The 20,684-nt window shown below is 42.0% G+C and overlaps 2 protein-coding genes across 9 annotated transcripts in view; one reads left to right on the forward strand and one right to left on the reverse strand.

Moving 5' to 3' along the window:
• Positions 1-7,193, forward strand: part of fancl (FA complementation group L) — a 21,620-nt gene extending 14,427 nt beyond the window's left edge. Inside the window, exons 9-14 of the mRNA XM_083775250.1 lie at positions 1-42; positions 2,000-2,045; positions 2,596-2,677; positions 5,044-5,160; positions 6,508-6,579; positions 7,058-7,193. The exon at positions 1-42 is cut by the window's left edge and continues 42 nt beyond it. Coding sequence (XP_083631376.1) covers positions 1-42; positions 2,000-2,045; positions 2,596-2,677; positions 5,044-5,160; positions 6,508-6,579; positions 7,058-7,093 — 395 coding nt within the window. The 3' untranslated portion in view covers positions 7,094-7,193. The remainder of the gene's footprint in view (positions 43-1,999; positions 2,046-2,595; positions 2,678-5,043; positions 5,161-6,507; positions 6,580-7,057) is intronic.
• The window catches only part of LOC310865991 (serine/threonine-protein kinase VRK1-like), a 26,319-nt gene continuing 12,653 nt past the window's right edge, over positions 7,019-20,684 (reverse strand). For 2 of the 8 annotated variants that reach the window (XM_083775242.1, XM_083775243.1), the window contains exons 8-15: positions 20,146-20,278; positions 15,678-15,798; positions 15,415-15,473; positions 12,810-13,030; positions 11,247-11,339; positions 10,609-10,701; positions 8,297-8,560; positions 7,019-7,715 (exon numbers count right to left, since the gene is read on the reverse strand). In XM_083775242.1, coding sequence (XP_083631368.1) covers positions 7,269-7,715; positions 8,297-8,560; positions 10,609-10,701; positions 11,247-11,339; positions 12,810-13,030; positions 15,415-15,473; positions 15,678-15,798; positions 20,146-20,278 — 1,431 coding nt within the window. In that variant the 3' untranslated portion in view covers positions 7,019-7,268. Of the gene's footprint in view, positions 7,716-8,181; positions 8,561-10,608; positions 10,702-11,246; positions 11,340-12,809; positions 13,031-15,414; positions 15,474-15,677; positions 15,799-20,145; positions 20,279-20,684 lie in introns of all 8 variants that reach the window. The other 6 variants (XM_083775247.1, XM_083775246.1, XM_083775245.1 and 3 more) reach the window with 6 other exon arrangements.

Genomic DNA, 20,684 nt, shown 5'->3' on the forward strand with positions numbered 1-20,684 from the left:
CAAAGATGCTACCAGAGTGCTGCCTGTTGGGAGCTGACCATGGTGGGTAATAATAAAAGAAAAACAAGTCGACAAAGCACAGGTGACAATAGATGGCAATGGGCAGGACGTGTCGTGAGAGGGACCCACAGCAACAAATTGCATTGTGGCCATAGATAGCGTAGTCTGGACATGTGTCTTACTGGTGTAGGATCACATCCTGCCAGAGCCTTCTCTCCTCTGCCTCCTGTACACACACACACACACACACACACACAATATCGCTCTCTCAGCTTGGAGATTTTCTCAGCCTCCAATTCGCAGTCAGACTCTAGGCTGACTCTCTTCCTTTCACTGGTCTGCATTTTAAAGGACCAGTTAAGATGTCAGAAGAAGGTAATAAAGGAAGGGGTATAATAGCGATGATAAACCCAACGTGGCTATCTTTTTGACCCATTCATGTCCCTTATCAGATGAGTTAATCAGCTGTGACTAGAATGAGCATTTATAATGCAGCATTCAGTGGATATGGACTGAAGCTAATTGCATATGCTTCAAGTGTCCCTTCTACCCATCCTTACTGTTACCAGATCACTGATCATAAGGCACCGGTCATGAATAAATGAGGGGAAAAAGCATAGCAGTGACATTGTGATAATCTGAAGCGATATAAGCCATCCCTGCTGTTGTCAGATCAGCCATTACTAGTCATGAAGCATGGATGGCTATAACAAAGGGGGTAATGAATGACACAGTGTTAACCATGTCTGACTGTTACCAGATCAGTGATTATCATGGTTAATATAATAGAATCATAAGAACAATGTATACTCCATGGCTGGCTGCTACCTGTCCAGGTATGTTCATCATCGTCCGTCCTCATTCCTGACTCCCACTCCCCCCAACTCTCTCTCCCAAATCCCCAGCACAGCCAACTGTCTCTCTGGGCTTGGCAGCATTCTATTTAAGTCCTTGTCAACTGTCGCCAATTGTTTCTGCAAACCCCAAGGTCACGCACGGCCGGCGACGCACAACTCCTCTCCGGGTTGCCTAGCAATGCTACTCAGAAGATATTAAACACATACACACATGCACCCCCCCCCCCCACACACACACACACACACATACCAACACCTCAGCCTGGAAGATGGGAGGCAGGCAGCGACCCTCGAACACAAGGGGGTCAGGCAGAAATATTGCTTTTTGCATGTAGGAATAACAAACAGTGAAAATGATGAGCACCGTTCAGACAAAGCTCTCTAGTGGAACAGGAGATTGTAATGGTTCTTTACATCTGTCAGTGGTTCTCTCTGTTCACAATGCTCTCTCTCTGTGTGTGTGTGTGTGTGTGTGTGTGTGTGTGTGTGTGTGTGTGTGTGTGTGTGTGTGTGTGTGTGTGTGTGTGTGTGTGTGTGTGTGTGTGTGTGTGTGTGTGTGTGTGTGTGTGTGTGTGTGTGTGTGTGTGTGTGTGTGTGTGTCTGGAGTGTTAAACCATTAAACCTGTGTCACTTTATACTTTAGCTATTAAAAAATAGCAGATATACAAGCTTCATTCCATTCCACACTTTGAGCTTGCTGATTTTTGTGCACATTTATGCAAATCTATGAATATGTATATATATTTTACATCTACAACTAAAATCCTTGCTTCTGTGGGTCCCTGGAACAAAATATTTTCAGATGAGGGTCTGCGGCCAAATACATATTATTTTGGGGGTCCTTGAAATGATTTGTTTTTAATAAAACAGTTAGGATTTGTAGAATCGGCCTCGGGTCTTATAATGGGTTAATTCAGCTTACAGATCAGCTTTTACACTCACATTTTAGAGTATCATTAACACTCCAGGTTTTGCTGAGAGAAGGTTCTGATGGGACTTGATCCAGGAGAGCTGACGTCTAGTTCCAGAGATAGGGGAGGCCTTCACTACTACACTATCAACGTGTTAATATAGGCGCGTGGTGTGTGAAGTTGGAAGACGGGCTGATCCGTGCATTTCATGTTGTGGTTGTTGTGTTGCAGTGGTGACGCCTCTGAGGAACAAGCTGAACGCCAACATGCACCTGTGGTAAGACTGTCTGTAGACATGACAATTAAAACACTGTCTGTAACACTTTTCTTTTCCCTTTCTTTTGTTATATGATGATCTGTATTTTAATTTCATCATGCAATGTTTCTTTGCGTGATATTAATTATGTCTCTGTACAGTTAGGGTTGGCTAAATCGTGTGGTTCACAGATTGAAACCAATTTCACTGAGTTTGTGTGTGTATATACTATATATATATAAACCATTTGCAGTGTAGTTTCTCTTCTTTTTCCAGGCAGATCTTCTAGCTGAGCTCATGTCAGCTCCACTGCACACGTCTCTCTCCAGCAGCAGTAGAAATGTTTGCTTTGTATTGGATGTTTATAAGTCGGTGTGGTGAGATCCTCCTGATCTCCCCTCAGTCTCTCTCTAGCTCTCTCTGCAGGCTCATTTGCATGTGTTTAATTACTGTGTGTGACTGAGCTGTCTCTCTGTGTGTGTGTGTGTGTGTGTGTGTGTGTGTGTGTGTGTGTGTGTGTGTGTGTGTGTGCGTGTGACTGTGTGTGCGCGTGTGTGTAATGTGCCGGCAGGAACCCGGACGCCAGCATCTTGCTCAACCTCCAGGATGTTTTGGAGACAGAACTCCCGTCACCTGCCACCCACGAAAAATCTGTATGTCACACAACTGCCCCCCTCCCCCCCTGCAACCTCCACCCCCATCCTCCATCTCCCTCACCGTTTCAAACACATCCGCTTCCCGTCACAATTACCTCTAGCCTTGTGTGTGTGTGTGTTTGTGTGTGCACGTGTGCACATGTGTAGTGCTTGTGAAGCCTCTGAGGTTCGCTAGTGTGTGAGTATACTGTAAACATCTACATAGATGTATGTGTGTTGCTGTGCGTATACAGTACATACCTACAGTATATGTTTGCATGTTACTCTGTGTGTGTGTGTGTGTGTGTGTGTGTGTGTGTGTGTGTGTGTGTGTGTGTGTGTGTGTGTGTGTGTGTGTGTGTGTGTGTGTGTGTGCGTGCGTGTTTTACCGCTTTCTCCTGGAGATATAAGGGGGCGGACATGTTGCCATATATTCTGTTTTTTTTCTCCATCTATTGCCGTCACTTTTATTTATTCATTTTTTACCTTAAAAAAAAACACTTTCTAGTTCCCTTTAATTGGAGCAGCTACAGACAGAATCATTAGAATTACAAAGATGGCAGATACTTCGCCTCTATCAAGACCCCTTTAATCACAGCAAAAGCCTTTATCTTTTTTAGTTGTTTTTTGTTTGTTTGTTTCTTTTACACTCCCACCCCTCCTCCTCTGTGGAAGGGTTGAAAGAGCGCCGTGTTCATCCTCTGTCGCCACGGTGATTAATGCCTCAGCTTCATTAACATTCAAGAGGAGCGAGGAAAAGTTGAGTTGACCAGATGTTGGGTGGCGGTGGCGTTTTATTTATTTATTATTTTTAATTCTTTTTTTACCTGCCATCTCTCTTCTCTTAATGGATAGCTGTGGAGGAGGAAAAAAAGGGGAAAAAAACGGAGGAGGGAGGAGAAAAAAATGCCAGGAACCCTCATTACGCACAACTGGAAACGAGTGGAGACAGAGATCGAGAGAGAGAGTTTGAAAAGAGAGTATAGGAGAGACTGGGTACAGAGAGAAAAAAGAGATGGGGAGTGAGACGGTGTAAGTGAGAGAGAGAGAGAGAGAGAGAGAGAGAGTGAGAGTGTGACAGCAGGGTTGTAAGATCGCTGGAGACGGGGAGAGAGAGAGAGATAGAGAGATAGAGAGAGAGAGAGAGGTGGTGCAGGTAGACTAGGTGGGCTGGGAGACGCAGGAAGCTGCTTGGTTAGCTGGGGAGTAAAAGCGTGCTGTCACAAACGGCACTGGAGTTTTAACAACAGGCCTGTTTGGTTCCTCTGAGTGGGCTGAGAAACCCACTCCCTGAGACTCTGCACCTCACTACTGAAAACTAACACACCCTGCAGTCCTGAGTGGCAATTTAACCAATTAAACCCATTGAAACCGGGAAAGCTGCTTTAATGGGTCATTTTAGATGTTTGCGTTGGCTATTCAAAAACAGGACATAGGCCTACTTTATACAAGCTCACTTTGTTCTGCGAGCTTGTACATCTGCTATTTTTTTCATTTTTGGAAATAATCTTGAAATGATTTTCTTAATATAATTTTGCAATATGAACACATTTGAGAACTACTGATTTAGACGGCATTTGTAAAAGCAACCACATGTCTTAATGGGTTAAGCCATATTTAAAAAAAGAAATCTGATCTACATGCTTCTGCTATATATATAACGTAAAACAAACATAGCATGGATGCACCTTGAACGTATCCCAACTAAGGTCATCGGGGTTTCGGGTCTCTCGAACATCATACCCACTCAGGTGACCCAGCTGGGGTGATCAAGTCCCGACTTACGTCCCAGTAGCTACCCTCGATCAGTCCCATTAGGGAAAGACCAGGGCCACACAATCCGTTGCTCCGGAACTACTCTGCCGGGACTGGGAGGTAGATCAATCTGGAACGTGGAAGGACTAGGCTCTGTGGGTTGCCTCCTGTCCGGTCCACTCCTGCTCTCACCAGGTCCAGGACCTGTGCATTGCACCAAAGGCGTTGCAAGCTCCACCTGGGCAAGGTGGTGCTGCAGCCTCCTAAAGGCCTCACCGTGGGTTTGTTGGGCTTCCTCCTCATGGAAGGCTGTGGCGCCAACCCATACAGCTCCCGGGTCTACATTCCGGCTGTCACCCGTCTCTCCGGTGGTCACTAGATTGTTCCTGGTTGTCACGTAGTCTATTCCTATGAGTCACTATAAATAGAACAACTAGAACGAGAAAAAAAACATCGCATGGATGCACCTGGGACGTATCCTCAGTGATGCATCCCAAGGTCATTGGGGTTTATATATATTTTTTTGTATTTGTTTGTATATGACATGCCCACAGAACGCCAGGGTTAAAGTGGTATTATATGAAATTGCGTGACAAATTTGTGTAATTGTTTTTGTTTGTGTTGTGTAGAACTTCAGCATTGAGTGTGGGATTTGTTACGCCTATCGGCTGGAGTCTGCCATTCCCGATCAGGTGTGCAATGACCCGCGCTGTGGCCAGCCTTTCCATCAGGCCTGTCTCTATGAGGTACGTGTGTCACGCACACGCACACGCACACACACACGGTACACAGTATGGAACTTGCAGAGGTGGCCTTCATCATGGATTTCATGCTTTTTATGCATTTGTCTTTAATTTGTGTTTAGGAAAATACTTGTTTGGACCAATTTCATCCAACCAGAGGAGATAACATTCAGGATACAGGATAGAAAAGTGAAATTGAAAGTGATTAAATAAACGAGCAGACACAATTGGAATTTTAACACAAGTTGATAAATTATCTTTTTGAGGTTCACTCTCCTAATTGGATGAAAACATACTTTTCTGTTTGCTAAGAGCTGGAGAGATGAGCTGTTACTGAACACTATAATGAGCTTTAAATTTAATGAGCCTTTTTTCTTTTTTTACCAAAACATATCACTTACACTAACCATTAGTAGAGTTAAATTTTGCATCATTCATTAACCACATTTAAGAGAACCGTTATATTATTCTTATCTTTATTTTAAGACTAATTTATTACAGAAAGTTGCCAACGACAATGTTTTGTAGCAATTTAATACAAGTTAAAAAAAAAAAAAGCCAGTGTGAAATATACAAAGTATTTTTTCTGTCTTCATTAGAAACACTATAACTTTTAAGTACAATCAGATATTCAAACTTGGTTTATCACTGAGCTAATGCCCTGCTTTCTCAGGGGATACATTCAATTTGGTGTTTCAGGAAGTACCACCTGTCAACCAGTAGTGGGCAGTCTGCAGGGTGTACTGTAAATAGAAGAGCAGGGAGACCAAATACACCACCACATGTTTTAGTTAGTGTAGTTGTATTAACATATTCTACCATACCAATTGGTCACTCACAACAGTTTGCTGCCACGCCCTCGTCCAACCATTTAGGTGTTCTTCTACTGACTATTCCTCCTGGAGGCTTTACAATCCCACCAATTGTTACCAAGTGGGATTGTGGATTTGTCCGTGAAAAAACCCTTAAAATGTCAGGAATGGACCTGGAGGCAGGCTTGCAGCTAAATATATATATATATTTTGAATGTTTTCCAGGCCTGGATAACAGGTATAATAGATAATAGGTGTTCATTTAGATTACCAGAGGGTGAAGAGTAGCGTGTCTGTGCCTACTGTACTGTAAGTTGGTGGCTGTTCATTTAAACCAGCTTGCTTCACAAGCTGGTAAAAACTGACGATTTCAATACCACTCCAACATGAAGATGTTCATCTCTCTCTTTGTGAGTTGGAGACAAAGAGACAGCACACTAAATTGCACAAGAAACAAAACAGAAGTATTTCAATACTTATATTGATTGTGTAATTAACTATGGACATTTGTGTTCTCTCTGGTCTTTCTGGTCATCAGTGGTTGCGGGCCCTGCCTTCCAGCAGGCAGAGTTTCAACATTGTCTTTGGAGAGTGTCCTTACTGTGCCAAGGTGAGAAACTTCACATGTAACAACATTTCACACAAGTGCTTTAGAATAGCCTTCTCTAATCTATCCTATGCTCATGCTACCTCCTTTCTTAAATAGCTCATTTTTAGAGACATAGAGACTACAATGCCAGTTACATCAGTTGCCCTGAGGTCTTTTGTGTTCGTTTTGACACAAAGCACATACTGATACTGTCAGGTTTTTCTCTGGCCATAATTACAGTACACCAGTGATTAGAGGGTGTGCAACAAATTACAATTTAGCCATTTAGCAGACGCTCTAACCCACAGCAATTTACCAGTGTAAGATCAGAGTAACTAACATGTATCCCCCCAAAAAAGAACTGTGCTATTGTATAAGTGATTGTATGGCATGTATACGATTAGTAAGCTCTACTACAAATATTAATAAACAGTCAACAGTCAAGTGAAAATATAATAAACAAAATTAAAACAAAGTGTTTATTTGACTTGTATTTCAGCCTATTACTGTGAAGATGGCAGCACAGACGTCCTGACAAGTGGAGGCATTACCGGATCTTTTCCCATTTGAACTTCATACAGTACATGATGGGAGTTGGTCTGAACAACACAGAGCATGATAATCATTTGGTGGCAGAAACAACAGAAAGAAGAAACAGAAGCAAGAACATTTCATTGGGGCAATAACCAACAGAGCAGCAATCACATGTGCTATCTTGTGGCTCCTACTGCAACCAGGAAGAGCCAGGCCAGGCCCATGAAGACAGTGCAGTACATCAGGACATCCCGGCCATCTCTCCGGCACTGCTCGGATGCGGTACTAGCCACGACTGAACCTTTGCCAGGGCTCCCTTCATATTCACCAGAGCCATATGCATCCCACTGGCCTTCCCGTGGACCACAGAATGGTTTACCATAATGGTCCTCAACGCCTCTCCTCTGTCCGTTAGGGTCATAGTCAGACAGCCCTTGGAGTAGCTGTGCATGGCGGTAGCTGATCGTGTGCTTGATTATCATCTCACCCGGTCTTTGACTCCTCAGGCCGTCGTTTGCCATTGCGAGTGGGCGGGGGGGACGGCGTTTGACTTCCCGTCTCACAGAGGTCACAATGATGTCAGCGTCTGTCGTTTTTCGGAGCGCCCGATGCGATCGAGGGTTCTGTTGAGGAGGATGATTGACATGTTTGTTTTGAACTGCCATTGACCTGGACTCTGCACTTGTTTGTTTCATGCCAGACATCACGTCAGATACTCTCTGTGATTTACTACTGTAAGGAGTCTGTTATTAAGCTATAAAGTGATTTACTGTAAAGAGTCTGTGGATATCATAGGATATGTATGTACTGTTTGTCACCTTGTCCTCAATAAATATCATAAATCACAACACAAGCATTAAGTCTCTCATTCCATATCTGACATAATGGTATATTTGGGTTGTCAGAGGTCAAGGACAATGAGGTCATCTGGCAAGTATTTTATTTACAATTTGGACATTTTAGTCACATCAATTTTATACTTTATAATGTCAGGAGCACTTTTTTGAGGGACTGGTGGCATTTGGCAATAACACAGTAGTGTTTGCAGCTTTCCAGGCCTATGGCAACCACAGTAATAAAATACTTGACCTGCGAGTGACCCGACAGCTACTTGGTGGCAATATCCTAATATTGTGTGGAGAAAAAGAAGTGAGGTCTTGAAGCCTTGGTATGGCGCTCGGATGGCTCAGTGCTTTGGTCTCACCGCCGGTTCAGTTTGTGGTCTGGGGCCGATCGGAGGCCCCCGGATGTACCGCGGATCAATAGGCTTGGGTCTTTCCTCTTCATCATCATCATCAACATGGCGTCGGGGGCTGACCGGAGGCCCCCGGATATAACGTGCATCAATAGGCTTGGGTCTTGCCTCCTCTTCTTCATCTTCACTATCGAAAGAATCTTCATCAACCCGTACAGGTACTGGCTTTGTCCTGGGCGATCTTCTGACAGGGGCTGTGGCTTTACCAGCTTTCTGTGTGGGGGAAAAACACCGTTTCTGTCACTTTAAATGGACAAACTGACACTTTAAAGTTATGATTTGCACAACATCCTGTGTTTTGCAATGTTCACAAATTTCAGCTAAGAAACAAATATGTAAAACTATTCTTTAATTATGTACTTGATCAAGGGTAAGTAAGTATTATGTTACATGACCTGTATAGCTTCATCTGTAAACACAAACTCAACTAGAACTGCACTCTGTCGAGTGCATACTTGCTTGTTGCACACTAGTAGGCCATAAATGGCCAACTAGTGCGCAAGCAGAGCGCGCATGTAATGTTTTCGCCCGCTGTAAACTGCCAAATCTCAGTATCTCTGTGAAGGAATGTTTGAAATGATTAATGTTTAGATGTAATTATTTGCTACCTACTATACATGTAAACATTTAGTATTAAGTATGATTCTAGTTTCTATCTATATAAGAAATACTGTTTTATCGTTGTAGATATATTCTGGATCCCTTTTTTTTTTCAGAGAAAAATAAATCACTTATATGTGTTGAAAAAAAAGGTATATAAACTGAATTAAAATATGTTATACAGTATACTTTTTCTGTAAACGGTGGAATCTCAATATCTCTGTGAAGGAACATTTGAAATGTGTAATTATTAGGTGTAACTATTTACTACCTATCTAATTTATGTATGTAAACGCCTATAAAAAAAAGTATATAAACTGAATTAAAAATTTAATTTTAATTTTAAATCTATTTCATGTTAGACTATAGTGATATTAATACTAAATCATGGTCAGAGTAATATGTGTCTCTAACTTCAATTTCTATAATAATACTTTCACATTTGTTAAAATATACATGATCTAAAATATTTCCGTAATCTGTAGTTGGATTTGTATTTAATTGTTTAAAGCCTAATTTTGACATGTAGGTCTTTATACTTCTTTCTATCTTAGTATTATGGTCTTCATTGAAATCTCCTATTATCAAAATTGCAGAAGTCGGAGATGATATATACTGTACCATGTATTCGAGAAATGTGTTTAATTTTGAAAGCTCTGTTTTAGGTGATCTGTACATAAGAATGATATATAGATTTTTATCTTTTACATGTATACATATATGTTCTACTTTCTCTAATATCCTGCTTTCAGTTGGAATTTCTTCAATGGAAATATCTTCTTTTATAGCAAACATAACTCCCCCACCTATATCCTTTTCTCTATATCTTTTCCTCATCCGCAGAAAAACATCAAATCTGTGCCCGTATTGCTGGATCAATGATGACGAAATGACCATATTTCTTACGTCATCATTTAGAGCTAGTCATACACGTATTTCTTACGTCATCATTTAGAGCTAGTCATACATCAAATCTGTGCCCGTATTGCTGGACCAATGATGACGAAATGACCATATTTCTTACATACACACCACGTACTCTGGTCCCAGCAGATCAGGCACAATTTGGTAAATTATTTTTTATTGATTATGTATATAGTATACGTATGACTAGCTCTAAATGATGACGTAAGAAATATATATAGTATATATATAGTATATAGGCATATACTATATATGTATACATATATACTCTATACTCTATACTGTATAAAGTGTGTAGTTGTAAGTTGATTAGCGGTATTCTGTGGTCACTTTGGTCCAAAAACCGTGACAGCCGTTCCGCCATTTCAGGACCCCCCCAGAAAAACATCAAATCTGTGCCCGTATTGCTGGACCAATGATGACGAAATGACCATATTTCTTACGTCATCATTTAGAGCTAGTCATACACGTATGTGTATGACTAGCTCTAAATGATGACGTAAGAAATACGTGTATGACTAGCTCTAAATGATGACGTAAGAAATATGGTCATTTCGTCATCATTGGTCCAGCAATACGGGCACAGATTTGATGTTTTTCTGGGGGGGTCCTGAAATGGCGGAACGGCTGTCACGACAAATGGACCAGGCCGATCACATTACTTGCGCGCTCTGCTTGCGCAAGTAATAATTAAAATACAACTGAAACATAACTGATTATAACACCTACTACTGTACCTGTTCTGACTGAGGCCTGGTGATAGGTGGATCATCTTCATCATCTATCTCCATGACAACAGCCTTGGGTTTGGAGGAACCTCGTCCTGCCTTCTATGAAGAGAGACAATGTTTAACTTTTATTCTGTGTTATGTTTCATGTATGCTATTTTTGAAAAGATCAAATCTTTGCTTCTGGGGAGGTCCCTGGAACAACATTTTCAGATGGGGATCGGCAGCCAATTACAGATAATCTTGGGGGTCCTTGACATGAAATGTTTGAGAACCACTGACATAGAAACATGGGTTTTTCAGAAAACTGTCAGGATTTAGAAGGCTTTTGTAGAATCGTCCTCAGGTCTAAATGGGTTAATTAAAACCTGAATAAGCTGTGTTTCCATTTCTACAAAAGACTAATCGCCAATGGCTTCATTTCTGCCAACCACTTTCCAGATGGAGTCCATAGAATTTACAACAAATACTTTAAAAAGGACCATGACAGTGGTCTTGCATATTTAGCTTATTGACTGATTCAAAATACTTGACATTTACTGCAGACCATACTATATGGAAGCTATTGTTTTTACAACTGAAACATATGACAATGCATTGTGCCATGGCTTCAGATGAAGTCTGGTTTCAACAACCTACTACTGTACCTGTTCTGACTGAGGCCTGGTGATAGGTGGATCATCTTCATCATCTATCTCCATGGCAACAGCCTTGGGTTTGGAGGACCCTCGTCCTGCCTTCTGTTAAGAGACAATGAGAGGCCTTTGTCCATAACGCTGGTTTAAGAGTGCTGACTTCAGAAGTCTATTTGGTCTTGAAATACACCTGCAATGTAACTTTTATTCTCTTGTATTATACCATGTTTCATTTGGAGCCACACCAATATACTGTATTGGAAGGCAGATGCTGGTGTATATTGTTTGGTACATAAGCAAGGTCAGAGAGAGGGTCAGCATAGCGCATCATTCTGATTAATTTAAAAGTTGAATAAGCCGTGTTTCCATTTCTACAAAAGACTAATCGCCAATGGCTTCATTTCTGCCAACCACTTTCCAGATGGAGTTTATAGCTTTTACAATAGAGGGTATGCACATTGCACATGCATAAAGTGAATGGCAAATCGAGTGGCAAAGTGAGTTTAACATTGTTTAACGTTGTTTAATGCAATCAGATATGACTTTTCAGTACAGTATAAAAATAGTTACGGTAGTTGCAGTAAATTGTAGGGGTAAAGTACTGGGAGCTGAGGGTAGGTGTTCCCAGAGGTCTAGCGCATTGAAACGGGGATAGACTCCCGCATTCTGGCTGATACCGACAATAAGCCTCTCTGATTTACTTTAAAACTATCAGTGTGTTTTAAATAACTTTAAAAGGCTTTGATTGATTTGAAAAGTCCAGCCATAAATACTGCATGGAGAGGACATGTTTCTTTTACTAATCCAAAGTCCTTCAACTGTACGGCACTCTGGCAAAATTCTTCTACATTCACACTAATAATTATTAGTTATAATTATTGTTATCCAATTTTGGCCCATTTTCCTTTAATACCAATTTGCCTGAATAGTCACTGAGTCATACAATGAATAATATTACATTATGACAATGGTGACAAATGAGGAAAGCGACCATTACATGACCTTTACCTCTGACATTTTCTCTCCTTAGTAAATGGCCACTACACGGCCACTTCTGTTTAACTGGGGGTCAAACTGGCCAGCACTCCAGCATGGAAATGAAATGACACAGGAGAGGAGAAAGGGAGAGTAATTGAAGATGCGTGCTGATCTTCTGCCCTGTGTAAAGTGCGTGTCATCGACTTCCTCAAAATGGGCCGTTTGAAGGGCGCCCACAAGGCTTGAAGGGTGAAGTTGGCCACTGGAGGGGGAGGAGTGTTTCCGGTGAATTCTGGAGAGGTCACGACTCTACTCTCCATCACTAAATAGACCATTTTAGACCCTTCTCTCTCTCTCTCCCTCTGTCTGCTTGGCTGACATACTCAGCATTGGGTCAGCGGCAGGTTAACTCTCCCTCCACCAGTCACACTCACAAATAGAAAATTGGATTCTTCTCACTGGTCAAGTGTGACTGAATCTGTTGAGGGTTCATGTGAAGGCACACTGGTTCAAGTTGAAATGATCCAACTTTGAGGGAGTGTACACCATGTAACACAAAATTCTTCTCTCTGTCCAAATATGGCTGACTAAACTTACTGGCTGTAGATCACATGAAGCTGTCCATCTCTCTTGCGTTCTCACCTTGCCCCTGGCTGGAGGTTCATCAGAGGTGGACCCCTGCGTCTGCCCTTTGCTTGGCCTGGACAAGTCGATCCTTCCCTGGGAACCGCTGGCCAACAGGTCCCTTAGCCTGTGGTAGTCAGGGCGTTCCTGGTACCCCAGCGATTTGACATGCAGGAGGAACTTGGCCAACTCGTCTGTAGATGGAGAGGAGGAAGAGGGTGAGGAAGAAATGGGAATCCAACCATTTTTTTTTCACCATTGAATTGCTCAACTGCTGATTACATTCTATAATAAAAAGGTAGTCTCTTTTTGCTTGTCTTCTGCATTGATCCAATTTACCTTAATGTCAGAATTTAATCCAGCTTTAACATTATGCATGAGAAGGGCAGAAACCATTTTTTCCCACTTCACACTGCATGTGCGATTTCAGCGCAGTATTATAAAGTATTTGGTCTTCATTCTAGTGGTATATTATACTCATGGTCTAATTTAGGCCTGGGTCACCTGGGGAATTGTAATTAACTACCTGGTAAAATAGAAAATTAGCAGTAGCTTGGGTCCTCGGGACCAGAGCTGAAAGCCATGCTGTTGTCCAGATATCACATGTGAGACTGAATGTCTCACAGCACACAGGCTCAGGTGTACCTGAAGGTCTCGCAGTCCAGATTGTGCATTAAGCCCTAATATATCTCACTGCAGGGGATAAGGGGATATTAGGCCTGTCACACACATCAACAGAAATGCTGCGTTTGTGCACATAGTTGTACATGCGCACGCACGCACACATGCACGCACGCAGTCGCACACACACATGGTGGGAAAAGCAAAACAAAAAGTAGTTTGGAACTGTAAGACAGAAGCTTGATACAACAGTCAAACACTGCTCAGATGGACATATCTGTCTTAATATCTTAAGCGTTTTGCATAGTCTGTCCGAACATAGTGCAACGTCACTACTACAGATGTCATTCAGAACATTCTTCGGATGCTCCTGCACCCCTAGATTTTCCGACTGACTAAGTGGGTGGGCGCAATATATTTATTGTTGTTTCCCAGGCTTCATTCTGCCAGCATTGCAAGCTGCGGTAGTTTGGAAGAGACCTTGGCTGAGGAGAGTTACTAGTCTCACGAGCCCAACCTCCAGGAGGTACAAACAATCTGAAATCCCTCCCTAGTGACCATGCATAAATACAACCTGTCGTAAGAAAACACCGTAATCCCAGTTATCCCACATCGCGGCGGAAGGATATCCAGGTATATCCGGGTATTAGAACCAGCGAGCTGCCGACTGTGGTTGTTGCTGGGCAAATTCATGGGTCAGATTGCCGAGTGGACACTAGCGTCTTCTTGCATTCAGAACACAGAAGAGTTCGCTGGCAGCATGAGTGGGCTGGGCAATCGTCTGTCTGAAGTTTATTCAGACAGGCCAGCCGGGACAAACGTCAGAATTTGTACTATTTTGAAGCATGCACACTCAACATACAGTTCAATTGCTACACACTGCCTAATTGCCTATACAAATATGACACTGCTGCAGACTTCATTACTAATTAATTGGTCTCTACACACAGCCTTACATACACACCGCCTAGACAACGTATGACACTGCTGTAGACTTTTTTACAAACACAAACGCAGAGTCACAGGCATCTCCACACAGTTGATGCATCCCCCAGGTCTTATCTATAGCAGGCAGCCGGGCCCTTGTCAGCAGAGGAGCAGTGCGAGTCAAGAGTTGCGTTTCAGCCATACATCACACAGCCAACACTCACACACATGTGACCTCTCTTTATAAAGAGGGGAGATAATATCTGAAAGATATGCAGACAACACGGTCGTTTAGAACTGCTACGCGGAACTGTTTTGGTGATATGAATTGGGCTGAAACTGCACGTTCCTGCCACAAGGTAAAATCTAAGGGTTAATCTTTATTTAACCCTATACTTTGTAGACCTCCAGGCTCTATACTCTTTGTTTTACCCTTGCACATGCTTTTTGGTTTTGTCCAAAGCTAAATACATTTTGGCAATCAATATTTAAAGATCTACGTCTTAGCCGGCAAAAGAAGAATATGATAGCCTTTGCATCTCTTTTGGCTAGGCGGCAAAATTCCCACCAACCTTTAAATCTTGGGTTAATGATGTTCTACATCATTTGACATTGGAGAAGATTCGCTACTCCACAAGAGGGTACGCTAGTGCTTTAAAGTTTTACACCATTTGGCAACCTTTTTTAACATATATTGACAGGGTATCTGTTAAGAGTCAACATGAGATGGAGCTCTCATGAAACCATGCTCTTTGCTGTCTTACCGTTATATCATTCATATGCATTTCTAGTCTCCGTTCTAGTCTTGCAAGTCTAATCCTTACATTCTAGCATAACTAGCATTAATTATGCAACAAGTGGGGCTGAGAAAAACGTTATCATAGTTACTAACACACAGCAGTTAGCTGTATGTAGACACTCAAGACCACCACAAGGTGGCCTTGGAAAAGTGGTTTAATCCCCAGGATAAATCAATTATCATTAAAAAAAGTTAGTTCAGTCTTATTTTCTGTAGGTTATCCCGATGTACCTGTACTGGTTCCACTCTGAGACAGATTCTGGACTGAGCCTGGCAGGTTATCCATCAGCCTGCGAATAGATTGATAGAACAAACAAGATGATTGTCTTGTGTGTTTTGAGTTGTCTATCTGCGTTTATGTATATCTTATGTCACCCTGTCCGCAAAGAGGATACCTAAAACACCAAAACAAACATGGGCTTTCTTAGCTTCTAATGCTACCTTAAAAATGTGGGTTTTCACCCGAATGCACCAGGATGTGTGAGCTGCTATACCTGGCCTTGGCCTCCTGGACCTGCGTGGGGTTCTTGAGAAGGGCATCCCAGGGAAGTGTTCCACACAGCCAGTGAAGAAGACAGAAGCCTAGGATCTGGAGGTCTCCACGCCTGGACGGAGCTGTGGAACAGGTGGATAGACAATAGAGAGAAAGACAATCATTTATAAGAAAACGTTTGTGAACTATGATTTAGAAAGTATTTGTAGAATGGTCGCTGTCGGGCAGAAATCCGGGAAAAGGAAACAGAACCTGTGTTCAAAATGTAGTTATTTAGTCACAATCTCTTTCCATTAGTGCAATATTTATCAAACCTATAGAGAGACTACAGATCGGGCTATTTTCACACTTAATTTACGAAAAACATAAAAAGTAGAAATATGTAGATACATTTCCGCCCGTCAGCGACAACAATGTGTGTGTGTGTGTGTGCGCGTGTACCGCATCGATACTTGTGGGCTGAGTACATGTGAAGGGGTCGAGCCCGGGGAGTTTTAGCAGCTCAATAGTGTAACGGCCCGCCACACGTCTCTGGAGAAATTACCTATCGACTGGTCTCCATCAGCACGGACAAATCTCTTCCCTGAGCCAGGGACCACATTGATCCTGCACAACCAGCAGACCAGTGGAACAGAGCCAATATGGAATCAGATTACAAGTAGTAATCTCATTTAATTACTCTCGTGTTGCATTAAAATAAATAATTGTAAAATAGCTGTCCTCCCTAAAAACAAGCTCTCTGATCAGAAACTGTGGGTTTCAAGCCAATGAGGCCACATGAGTTCTGATTAGATGAAGAGATTATGTACATGAAACTGGATGGAAGTAATCTGAATAAGAAATGAAAGAAACATAATTTAACAGTAATGAAAAAAAAAGTTACTGCTGCACAGCTGCAGAGGAATTAGACTAGCAGACTTCAAGTAATCTGATTACAGAGTAATCTGGATGAAGAAATCTGATTATTCAAAGTTCGGCAGGCTCAACTACCAAGGAACTGTTGTCTTTGAATTTAGTCGTGTGCAGATTCCAATCCATTGACATCAAAAACCACCGCACTCACAAGTAAGTGACTTTTTCAGCCTGAAAAAACTACTAAAGACAAATACTTGTGAATGTGGTTGTTTTATGTGTCAGTGAAGAAATGTGATTACCACAGAAGACTGTCAAGGAGAAAGAAACTACATGCAACTGGACTGGCAGATGGCCCTTTTCTTCCCAGCAAGCCAAATGACGTCATGATAACGTTATGAAGACGTCCTCCGGTGAATCTGGTGACGTTCAGGACTAGGCCAGATCACAGCCCATATGGGGATGATCTTTACGTCATTTCCAGGACGTCTTCACCAAATTAAATAATATATCTTATTTTGGGCCAGATCTGACTAGTTATGATATGACTTAAGTTGATCTGGCCTCTATCGGACACTCTCTGATTCATCCAGGGACGTCCGTCTTAGTGGATAAAATTTAAGTTGGTTGAAATCAGGTGATATTCTGGGCCAGATCTGACTAGTCTTGGTTTCACTTGATCTGGCCACAATCGAGACGTCACTAATTCGTCGAGGTCCTGACCGTGCTTGCTGGGTTGCCTCTAACTTGTCTCAGTCTTCAGGATTCTGGTCTAATGTCTCTCCACGTTTGTGCAGGAGACAGGAGTTACTGGCATGGACTGTTCGGTTTATATATTTGGCTCCTTCGCACAAATTGTTCGAAAAACAAAAAAAAGGGGTATGAATTAAACTGCTCCAGGCATAAACAAAAGAGTGTAACCTGTCCTCATGGATCAGACCTTCATATTCCAACTATTGTTGTTGGCTGCTGCACTTTTCCGCCTCGACAACTTTGACTGAACGGGGGGCCTCGGCTCTGCTTTGGGCTCTCAACAGTTTGCTCTTGTGGGTGTTAAGTATGCATTAAGTCAGCATTACATTGTGGCGTCCCTATTGTTGTAAATAATTACAGAGCACTTCATTGCTACTGAGAGGGCCGGCTGAAGGAGAACACGGATGAAAACAATATAAGCGACACTGGCGCTTGAAGAGTGGCACAACTCCCACAGCGACATAATAGATTAACAATTAAAAAGATCAACAACTACATTAAGCAGAGCTGGCCTCTCGGTACGTGCTCTGGGCACGTTATCGCTCCGTACAATGGCATTTTGTCTGTTTGCTCTCCTGTATTTAATGCAATTTGCCCTCCTGCTAGAAGCGGCGGAGGGCTGTGTGTGTGTGTGTGTGCGAGCATATCCACACCTACACTTCAAATAGCTTTGAAAAAGGAATTTGGGCACATGCATACACACTCACACACACACACATGCATGCTCTGCACTGTATACAATAGGTGAACGCCCACGACAATACACACATACGTACTTGCACCCCCCCCCCCCCCCCGAAAAACATGTAGCATGTACACACACAAGTATGCACACTGTCAAACACACACTAAGACTGAACCTCAGTGTGCGCACGCACATGCGCGCACAGACACACACACACACACACACACACACACACACACACACACACGATGACTTTAAATCAATAGCATAATTAGCTAAATTATTTCCAATGTAATGCTCGATTACGATTAATGAATGATTATTTAACAAGTGAAATTGCAGTTCTACATCACAACACGTTTAACTATTTTTGCAAGCCTCCATTGTACAACAAAGTATAATACAGGGCTTATGTGGTTAATCAGACTCATCTATTTAGTTGATTATTTAAAAAACATAAAGGAATTCTGTGCTGCTTCGTTGATATAAGAAACAAAATTATTAAAAGTTGGTTCTAAATATCAGTTTCGGTATATTTCCGGTTAATTGCCCAGACCTAACACATGAACACACATACAGTATATACAGGCTTAAACTCAGTGAGGCAGTGATGTTGTTGTCTTGTTATTCAGACTCTTCAGCCGTTACCCTTGGGGGTCTCAGCATAGCCATTCCAGCAACAACGCAGAAGTCCAGCGACCACACTGGGACCGATTCTATTTGGACCTAGGTGTTCTTTAGATTTATTTTCCACTCACACGTTTAACCCTTACCGACCTTCTTTTGTTTTTAACTTTTTATTTAAGACAAATTTTATAAAAATACAATGAATCTGCAATTTGGTTTTTGATAATCACTGGCAGTATGCTTTCTTATCCTTGCTTTTAGAAATCAAATAATTGAAGGAAACCAATCTCAAAGCAATTTGGCAGTTTGAGCAATGCTTGCTGGCCAGTCGAGAAGTTAAGTTGAGTGGTGTGTGTGTGCACACACACACACACACACACACACAGAGCTATGAGGTTATCAGCAGGGGGCCCTGGACTGGCTCTAACCGAATATCAAAGGCCTTAATTAATGGAGGGAATGAATACACAGTGCAGGTTATGACTCCGGCTAATTAGGGAATTGTTAAACGGAGCCGGAGCCAGAGGTATTCAGTGGGGGCTCAAGGGGGACTAACAATCGATGGCCGATGAAGAGAGGGAGCATGTATGCAATTTGCCAGTTAATGTGTTCCCGATATCAGCTCAGGGAGGGAGGGGGGTGGCGAGAGAGACTATTTTGCATGTATTGACAAAATGAGGGGTCACTGAGCTAAGAAGGGAGTGTTTCATGGTGACATTAACCTAGAATCAGTCTAATTACCAAAAACTCTTGAGTGTGGGTCCTGCAAGTCTCCGAAGACCTGCGACCAGTGGTTCTCAACCAGTAGGTCAGGGCACGGAAGTGGGCCACAAGACGTACCGACAGGGTTTGTGGACAAAGAGATAATAAAAGTAGGTGACAAAGAGATAATAAAAGTAGGTGAATAAATAAAATAGGGATTAAAGTTAAAGGTATATTCAGTGATTTCACTCAAAAAACCTTAGGTTTCGTTTTTGGCTGTGGGACCTAGCCTTTCGTCCAATCAGGATAGAGAGTCAAAAACGAAACCTAAGGTTTTTTGACCCCCAGGGGTTAACTGGGGACAGGGAGGAACTCCTTATATGGCCAGCACACTCTATAGTAGGGAGGATTATCACAACAAAACAAAAAAATAAGTGATATTTGAATTAAGTGAAATCACTGAATATACCTTTAATTAAATTAAAAGGAGTTTTAAAAATAAATAAATCTATAAGCGATACTGGGGTTTTACTTGTTCATGAAGATAACGGTTTCTTCATCAGGACTATTGTTTTGTATTACAGTACTATGATATTTCTCAAGTCTCTGTCTGTTCTACATTCATGTGTGCATTACAGTACCATATTACTTTCCCGAACACTTCCCTGTGTGTTGCATTTAACAAGATTTCTAGTGTCCCCAGAACCGTGAATCTTATCATAATATTAGGTTCTTGTTGAGTCATTCAGTGACTGTTTAGTTCTTTTTCATTTAAGACAATCATTTATAAGTGCCTTATGCAGCTGCTACAAGCTCAGTGCTGTGCTGTGATGTTTGATAATGTCCGTACCAACGCCATTGTGTGCGTCCAGGCTGGTGTATTCAATTGTTCCATCGTGGCCCTTCTTTGGGTTCTCCTTGTACTCTTTGTGTACTCCGTCAGGACAGTATCTGTAGGACAGGCCGTAGTCTGCTAGGTACACCTGCAGCACACAATACAACACATGCACGCATACACCACACCACACAAGGTCAAATGTGAGACACTGTATATACTGTATATACTCATCTGTTCATTTGAGTGTGTACTCCCGAGTTACAAATTGATACATGAACACTGAGGATTGTACTGTATCAAGTAGTTAGCCACGCAATGTCTGAATGAATCCTGTAAATTCCCAACTGCTTTTTTATATGGTTATTTTCTTGTATGCTAATCTTATTGTCTTTAATGTGCTTTTCTGCGTTATGTAAAGCACTGCGAATTACCATTGTGTACTATGAAATGTGCTGTACAAATTGCCCTACCTGTAGTACACTGTACTGTGTAATCTGTTTTTTAATGACCAAATAAATGAACTGAACTGTACAAATTGCCCAACCTGTAGT

The sequence above is a fragment of the Protomyctophum parallelum genome, assembly GCF_964188405.1.
Source record: "Protomyctophum parallelum genome assembly, chromosome: 10".
Classification (NCBI taxonomy): Eukaryota; Metazoa; Chordata; class Actinopteri; order Myctophiformes; family Myctophidae; genus Protomyctophum; species Protomyctophum parallelum.